This window comes from Pholcus phalangioides, unplaced genomic scaffold (genome assembly GCF_987345545.1).
Source record: "Pholcus phalangioides strain wild (caught in Gottingen) unplaced genomic scaffold, Ppha-v1.0 ptg000008l_1, whole genome shotgun sequence".
Classification (NCBI taxonomy): domain Eukaryota; kingdom Metazoa; phylum Arthropoda; class Arachnida; order Araneae; family Pholcidae; genus Pholcus; species Pholcus phalangioides.
The window spans coordinates 14,773,740-14,783,027 of NW_028301601.1; the positions used below are offsets into that span (position 1 = coordinate 14,773,740).

The following is a 9,288-nucleotide window of genomic DNA, read 5'->3' on the forward strand; positions in this document are numbered from 1 at the left end:
GTATTTTTAAAGCCTTTCATCATCTCTTTATCGAATGCACGTTGCAATTCGATAAATGATCGTCTTTCGAAATTTTTATTGCTCTCTTTGTCTAATTAATGTAAATTAATAGAAATAAAGGAATCAAGTACTAGAATTCCATGAGCCCCACAGGGGTGGGGCTGACAGGCAGGATCGTCTTACGGGCATCATGGGCCCCTGAGTCAATGGATTTTTTGGGGGCCCTACCTGAAAAATTCAACTACGTCTCGTTTTTCTGCGGCACCTCTTCTCTTGAAGCCCTCCGGGCACGGCCCGGGGTAGGGGAGGCATGCGTTAAGATGGCACTGCCTAAAGTTCGCACCAGGCGTCCTCCTTTTTCAGTATGAATCTGGTCTGGTAACCCTATCTGAAGACCACATAATCCGTATTTTCACTTATTTGTTCGATCATCCATGTTGTCCGAATGTTTTTGTGAAAAGAAATAATTATTTTTTGTAACATAAAATCCATTATTGCAAATTTTGTTACCGAAATTTTCGTCTGATAAAAAAATGTTATGCTAAAAAAAAACAAAAACCTCCTCTCTCTCTCTTCCCCCCCCCCCCCCCATCATCGCATGAGTTGCCTCAAATTTCGAGATTAGATGGCAGCACCAACAGTATGTATATCAAGGCTCCATCGAGCTTATATTACTGGAGAGAGTATGGCGTGAGCGGTCTCCGCCTTGGCAGTGCTGAGAAGTGAACGGTGTCCCCTCAACATCTTTCGTCGGAACATCACGTTGTTTTCTTATGGCATAAATAGAAGTTTAAAACAATAAATGAAAAAATAATTTTAGCATCGATGAGATAATTCCAAAATTAATGAAAGAGATAATTTCAGCATTAATGAAAGAGATAATTTCAGCATTAATGAAAGATATAATAATAAAATTAATGAAAGAATTCCAGAATGAACGAGAGAGATAATTCCAAAATTAATGAGATATAATTTCAGAATTAATGAGATATATTCTCATATGAGATATATAGAATTCATGAAAGCAATTATTCCAGGAGTAATGAAAGAAATAATTCCAGAATTCATGAAAGCAATTATTCCAGGAGTAATGAAAGACAATTCAAGAATTAATGAAGGAAAATTCGAGAAATTGATGAAAGAAATTTTTCAGCATTAATGAAAGAAATTTTTCAGCATTAATGAAAGAAATGATTCCAGTATTAATGAAATAAATAATTTAATCTTTTTTTCACCTTTAGATGAGTTCTCCATCCTTTTTCTTAATCTTTAAAACGCAGTATTTCGATACGGACCTTCCCGTGGGGAAATTGCCAGGCGGGAACTTTGTTTTCACCGAGTCAAGTGATTTCCTTTCATTTGATGTCGCTGCAGTCGCGGCGGCTGGATGCTCCCTCCAGTAATATAAGCTCGATGCAAGCCTCTGTCGTCTGCTTCTCTCTAGGTTACCTGTTTTGGACGTCTCCTTGTGTCCAGAAAAAATTACTGAACTGGCAGCTCGAACTTCCAGTTCTGTTTGTGAGCTTAGCTTGTAGGGAACCGAACAAACCGTCTGTCGTCTGCTCATTAAGAGGTTTTTTGTTTTGGACGACTCTTTATGCTCAAATAAAATAACACAACTTTCAGTTTAAATTTCCAGTTCAGTTTATAAGCAACTGGGCGGAATAAAGAATATACTTTTTTTACTTTGAACTTCATCATCACCACAAGAGTCACTTTTAAAATTGAGTTTAGATGGCAGGACATTACTATAAAGTGGAATGTGGGAAAAATTCACTTTTTACTATCTTAGGGGCCATTCAAGTATTACGTAAGCAGATTTTCAGCTATTTTTGACCTCCCCTCTCCCCGGCAAAATTTCGTCAGCAGCTTAGAATATTTTATATCTTCAAAAAGGGGTGACTGATGACGTAAACAACCTTCAAACCCCCTGCCCCCCCTCGATGCTGACGTAATACTCGAATGACCCCTTACTTGTCGTCTGCTTGTGTGGACGTCCTTTGTTTTGGATGTCTCCTTGGGTTTCGAAAAAATTACTGAACTGGAAGTTTGATCTTTCAGGTCAGTTTATAAGGAGCAAAGCTGAATGAAGAATTTAGTTTTTTATACCTGAGCTTCGTCATCACCACATAAGGCACTTATGATTTTCAAAGCAGGTAGAGGCCATCGAGGAGAAATATTTCTATTAAATATTATATATATTATATCTATTAGAAATATTTATATTAAATTATTTCTCCTCTAAGGTAGAGGCACCAACAATATTTTAAAAATGAATGTTTTAAAGTATTCTAAAGTATTAAATTAATTTTAATTCCCTTAAAACTGTTAGTGCCATTGTGAATTCGCTGCAAATGCTACAAGGAAAAAAAACTGCTATTGGTGGACGGCGTAACATTTCGAATCACCCCGTATATACGGGACTCATTACGTCCTAGATACAATATCTATAGTACGTACTGGCCTAGTCTTTCCGACTAGGCCAGTACGTGCATTTATCGCACCCACGTCCTGCAGCAGGTGTTGCTAGGCTTTTGATCTTTGTTGGGGCCTTATAGGCCAGATTTTTCACTGGTCCGTCGATAAAGCATTTATAGTATGAAAAAACAAAAATTATAAGAAACTAGGCCGAAGCCTTTCAGCCCCCACAGAGGCCGTGCGACCTGTGCAGCCACGTGGGACACCTCTCTAGGAAAGGGTGCCATATCCGAGTTGGAAGTAAAAAAAAAAATTGTTGAGCTGAGAAACGTTATCGGTGGGCAGAAAAATAGATCCTGCACGGGCAGAGATTCCTTCCTCTTTTCTGCCCCTACCCATTTGTTCATTAAGGCCACCTTAAGACCATCGTAGACCCGGGGCAACAACTAGAGGTTTGGTCAGCTGTGTCAAGCAAGCATTTTAGCACCCTCTTGTAATGTTGAAACAGAGTCGGAAGCAAAACCATAATCGGTGTTCTTAACTAGGGACGGTTCTTCTCCGTGCGACCTGCGCCGGTGCCCCATACCAGGTCGACGTGGCGGCAGAAGCGAATTGTGTAAGTTCGTTGGATCGTCCCGTATTTTACGGGACAGGAAAATTTTCCAATATTATTCGATTTTCACCTATCGCTCCCCCCCCCCCCCGGATCCGTTCCTGAGCAAAGGCAGACATCTTCAGCTGCGAATGGAGCAGAGGCAGAAATATTCAGTTGGGAAAGAAGCTGAGACCGACATCTTAAACTGCGAAATGAGTGGAGGCAGAAATATTCAGCTCCGAATGGAGCGGAGGTACAGGCATCTTCAGCTGCGAAGCCAAGGCAGAGATCTTCAGCGGCGAATAGAGCCTAGGCAGAGATCTTCAGCTGCGAATGGAACGAAGGCAGGTGTCTTCAGCTGCTAATGAAGCCGAGACAGATATCTTCAGCTTCAAATAGAGTGAAGGCGGGCGGATCCAGGGCGATGTCAGAGAAACGACTTCCTGTGTAGGTGCATTGGATCATCCGTATTTCACGGCACAGACAAATTTCTCAAATATTATTCGGCTCTTCGGAGGGGCGATCGCTCCCCGGCTGGATCCGCACTTGGGCACTGCTCTAAGTGGAGTGCGAAATTCTAGTTGAAAAAGTGAGAAGCTTTGTCGACAAAAAAAAAAAAAAAACGCCGGCAGGGGACACCAAAAATAGGTTCCGCACAAGTACAGATATCTTCTCGAGTCCTCTCTGTTCTTAACGCATATTGGTGCATCAGGCCACCTCCACCCTCCAGATGCAGGGCCACTGCGTCAGGCTTTTTATACCGGATATCTCTTCATGCCCCCCCCCCCCCGTAGTAAGTTTATAATGTGGGAGGAAAATACACAAAAAAATGATAATTATCGTCCCGTGTCTGCTCCCTTCTAGTTGCGGCCCACGGGAGCAGCTTGTCTTGTGACCCGGGCGTCGGATCGGGGGGGCACCAAAATGCGTCTTTGTCCCGGCTAACTAAATGCATTTAGTTGCAGTCCTGTCTACTCTTGTGGGAAGGGCCGCAACTAGTGGGGGGTGGGCAAGCGGGTCCAATGCTCCTTGCACTGGACCAGAGAAGGCACCAAACATTAAAAAGGGCGCCAAAATGTGATCTTGCCCGGCTGACAAAGCATCGACCCTGCCTATGGGGGTCCACCCAGGAACGTAGCGCGCCTTCTCGGGACCCTGGGCAGACTTTCTTGGGTCCTCTTGAAAATGATTTATCATCATACAAACTAAGTGTATATTTTTTTGTAAGCCCTCATTTGTTCGAGGCAGCACTCTGCTTGCCCCAGCCCTTTTACGGGCCAGGGTCCACCCGGGGGGGGGGGCTCAGAATTATAGGATTTGGTGAACTTTTTTTCGGAGCATTTTTCATACAAATTATTAAGTGAGCATTTGCAGCCAGAAAGGGGGGGGGGGGAGCTTAGATATATAACTTTGTTCGGGTGCCAGGGCCATCTTAAGAACACCATCTGCCCCCGGGCCAAGTGATTTTTCTGAGGCCCTACAAGGCAAATTTACATGTATGCTCCTCGAAAATTTCAACTATATCATTTTTGTGAGCCCCCCACGGGCCGTGTTCGGGTGGGTCCATACGTTAAGACGGCGCTGCTGAGAGGGCTCAGCCCTTGGATCCGGGACAATAACCATCATTTTTTTTCATGCAATAAATTCATTACACAAGGGCCCACTGGCTTGGTGCCCGCTAAAGATCTCAGCCTAGGGGCCCTGCTCCAGGATGTGGGGAGGGGGATGTTGGAATTCACAAAAATACGGTGAGTATGAACTTTGGAGGCATTCATCAGAGGGCAGAACTCAAAGTCGAACTATCGGGGTTTTTAAGATTGTTTATAAAATTTAGAAATAAAATTCTGGAAAAACTTTATATGAAGATGAATGTACCCCACATCTTTTTGGCTGAAAAAATTTTAACAAAGTGCATTATTTCTTCACAAAAAAATTGCAAATTTTGAAGAAAAAAATAAAGATTTGCTGACATTTAATGTTTCAGTGTAATTTTTAAGTATCAAAAGTGAAAAAACATCTTGAAAGTTCCAAAAAATGAATGCTTGGATCTGAAAGGGATAAAATGAAAAAACAAATTCAATCTCAAACTTTAAATAACTCATAAGAAAAAACACCAAAAACACATTATCAATTAATTTATTGCAACCAGTGCACTATTTATAATAAAGGCTAAAACTTAAAAATCTGCATTAAGATGCGTATAAAAAGAATGTTTCTTGAAGCATTCTTTTATATGTAGCAATCTTGCTACATTGAAACATAATATTGATTACTAACAGAAACACTAAAACTTCTTCACGCTAAAAAAAAAAAAATTACTATAAAATTATTTCTAAAGCCATATAAAACAACAATATATTTATATAATAATACCTTTCATGAAATAATTAACAATTTTAACAACAAACAATAATAAGGCACATTATGAAATCGCTTGATAATTCGGTCAACAGTACGAATCAAGTTGCACAAAAATATCGTTTCCATGTACAATCAAATATCTCTAGAATATGTAACGAACGTGAATATATTACCAACAGGATTATAACACTTAATATTATATAAAATATTTCTTTTATCCAGTAGTTCAAAGAACGAGTTCTGTAGAAATTCATGGATATCATTGTTAAAGGATTCCCTTTACACCAGTGGTTCTTAACCTGAACTAACGCACTCCTAGTGAACCTTGATTGACTTTCTAGCACCTCCAGTAACTTGAATTTACATATTCTCACACTTCTTTAAGTTATCACATACTTAAACAAAGAGAGACTTGAAAGTTGGGGTGCACAATGATATCAATACACATATGTACAGGTCACTTTGTACACATCTTTGATATTGAGAAGTCAATCTTCCCGGCTTATCGGGGAGGGGATTCTTTTGTTTCTCTAGAAATATGGGAGGAGAGAAAGATTAAAAAAACAATGTTTCGAAGGATCTTCACTTGACAGGAATGCCTGAAAACAGAAAGGGCAAGAGGGGAGCGGAAATTCTGAAAAAGAGCAACAAAGGCAAATTTCTAAAAAAGGTGAGGACAGAAATTTAAAAAAGCACAAGGAAAATGGCAGAAACTTGGTGACAAAGGAGGAAACAGAAAATCATAATAAAGCAGTGAAGGCAATACTTTAGATAAGGTGAGAGGGAGGTGGCAGCAATCACTGCAGAAAGTGGCAAGAGGCAGAAGTGAACTGGAGAAGGGCAATATTTCAAATTCAGGGAGAGCAGTTATTGGAATGACTCCAAAGTATTGCCATGTTTTTGTTGGCAAAAAAAAAATCGTAAAAACATCATCAAGGCTGTAGTGAGGGAGGGACCAGCAGTCCCCCCAAAAATGTGAAAAGTGACTGATATTTGTGAAATGGTTGAGCTTATTGTTCAATCACTTTGTCCCTCCTTAATACCAGTTGTCACCCTCTGAAAGGAATTTCTGGCTTCAACTCTAGGTTAATATGACCCATAAAATATATCTCAAGACTTGAGACAACAAGAGTTTATTGGGTAGATGACAGATAATAATTAAAACCGCAAGAGCACCCCCCCCCCAGGGCAGAGATGTGAGGGCATTGTCCCCCAGCATCAAAGGTGGAGTAGACTGATCTAATGTATATATGAATTGGCATCATCATCGTGCCCCCCCCCCCCACACACACACACACACACTTCCAAGTCTATCTCCGCCTATGGCCAAGTAACTTAATAGAGATCCCTAGCCCTAAAGTGTTTACCACAATTTTTTTTCTCAGCAAATGGTGGTATGAAGAAACATCAGGTGGGAGATTGCAGTGTTCAGTTATGTAAAAAATATATGAATATTTACTAAAATTGCCAAATGGTCCTACCAATAAAATAACTTTGGAGGAGAACGGTGCACTATACAGTTGAAAGGTCATTACTAGAACCCAGAAGTTCAGGCAATAAAAATGGTTGAAATAAGCAGGCAAAAAGGCACTAAAAATGCCTAAACTAGATACTAAACAAAGACATTTATAATCAATGGGGAAAAACAGGAAAAATAACTAAAAGCTACGATATTAAGGGTCCAAACACTGGCTAAAAATTGATTGCACTCACTAAATCTACTGTTTGATCAATAGATTACAATAACTGCATTATTAGCTAAGTTAATACTACTATGCCGAAGAAAAGGTGTTTCCAGTCCTTCAAAGTTGGGTCGGAGTTCAATTCAATCGAATACTTATGTAATTTTCTGACATGCAAAATAGGGTATAGCTAGCTGAAATTTAAAGAACGATTATATAAAAGCTGCAGCGCTTTTATATGGAATTGTTTAAAAGACATTTTCATACTAACAACATATTGCTCTTAAAATTTTCAACTATCGAGCTTTGGATTCTATTGGTTTGCATCGATTCCAAAAACATATATTTCTCAAATTCTGGAGATGATATTTATGCATCAAAAACAACTTGCCATTGTTGTTGTTCACAGAACATTCTATCTGTCATTTACCTTTATTTATGGTGTAAAAATAAAATCAAATAAAAACAGCATGGGCACCAGGGCTGCCTGTCGGTTCCCACCCCGCCATGTAGGAGCCATGATGTCAACTGATGGGGGTATTGGCACACCATTGTAGATGGACAGTCATCAGTCAGCTATTAATCGACAATGCTGTGTGATGCAGGAAATGTTACATGAATCCTGTGGTGAAGCAAACTTTCTAATTTATTCACAGCTTTCCTGAATACATGGGTTGCTTTCGTCTAGAGCTCTTAAAATCTTGATGCAAATTTGACATTATTTTGATAGCTATCTGAAATTTATGTGTAGCAGAGATAAATAGTCCGTTATTTCTATGCCTAAAAACCAATTTCCCTATCTCTCAGGCACTTACGCCTATTTGCGTTTAAATGGGTCGGAACGAGGAAGACTTCCTGATAAGAATTAATACCAAGGTTGAAAAAAAAATTCTTTTGAAGTTCTTAATACTAAAAATATCTGAATTCTACAGAATATATATGGCTTTTAAAATTCATGAATAAACGTAAAATAGGAAAATTTCAAAAAAGACATTTCTACAAAAGAAAGTCTGCAAATAGGCAAAAAAGGGTATTTTTCCTGAACTTCTGGCCTTTAGTCATTGCTAAACAATTATTCAATCATTAAACTTCACTAATAGTTAGAAAAATTGATGGCATATGGTGGCATTACACATATAACACAAGCATTACACGGAAACAAACTTCATGTTAGATTCATGAACACGTACACACACACACACATTCCAACATGCACCAATTAATTTTTTTTTATTTAGAAGACACCAACGAATAAGGCAAATACACAAAAAATAATAAAAGTCCTAATGCATTTCAACACCAATGGGTGCCGTCTTCAGAGGAAAAATTTAACCACTAGTTTCGCTGACCGAGTTTCCCATTTGGGTTGAATACCAAATCTTCACGCTCGGTTGCTCAGCGGAAGAAGTACGTCTGTTCACTTCAAACGTCGTGGTCAGAATGAAGCTGTGAGCCTGCGTGAGATACTAATGCAGCGTCCTGATTGGACCTTTGCAGAATAGTGCTATCCGATTGGTCCATTCGAATTTTCTTGTAATTCCCGCTCAAAATGAATTTAACCCATGGTGTTGCGATAGGGGGTGTAGATTTATTATCGTTCACTAGTATATTTTTGAAGGCCCGAATATATGTGCCTTCGTAGAAATCTAAACAAATAATATACTAGTGAACTAGTATACTAGGGCCTTCAAAAATATACTAGTGAACGATAATAAATCTACACCCCCTATCGCAACACCATGGGTTAAATTCATTTTGAGCGGGAATTACAAGAAAATTCGAATGGACCAATCGGATAGCACTATTCTGCTAAGGTCCAATCAGGACGCTGCATTAGTATCTCACGCAGGCTCACAGCTTCATTCTGACCACGATGTTTGAAGTGAACAGACGTACTTCTTCCGCTGAGCAACCGAGCGTGAAGATTTGGTATTCAACCCAAATGGGAAACTCGGTCAGCGAAACTAGTGGTTAAATTTTTCCTCTGAAGACGGCACCCATTGGTGTTGAAATGCATTAGGACTTTTATTATTTTTTGTGTATTTGCCTTATTCGTTGGTGTCTTCTAAATATTCTTGGGCAAAGTGGATCAACTCTTCTCTACCAATTAATTTGTTAGAAGTTCCACAGAGGAATACGGACGAAGTGCATGTGTAGTTTAGTAGTCATTACTAAATACCACATCCTTCAGTATTACCAATTTGCATCCAAAAGCAGAATACAGTGGAGCTT

General features: G+C 39.5%; 1 protein-coding gene across 1 annotated transcript in view; it reads right to left on the minus strand.

Moving 5' to 3' along the window:
• LOC149083872 (sushi, von Willebrand factor type A, EGF and pentraxin domain-containing protein 1-like) overlaps nt 1-1,312 on the minus strand; it is a 440,661-nt gene extending 439,349 nt beyond the window's left edge. Inside the window, exon 1 of the mRNA XM_089234250.1 lies at nt 1,236-1,312. Coding sequence (XP_089090376.1) covers nt 1,236-1,254 — 19 coding nt within the window. The 5' untranslated portion in view covers nt 1,255-1,312. The remainder of the gene's footprint in view (nt 1-1,235) is intronic.
• Nucleotides 1,313-9,288: the final 7,976 nt, after the last annotated feature.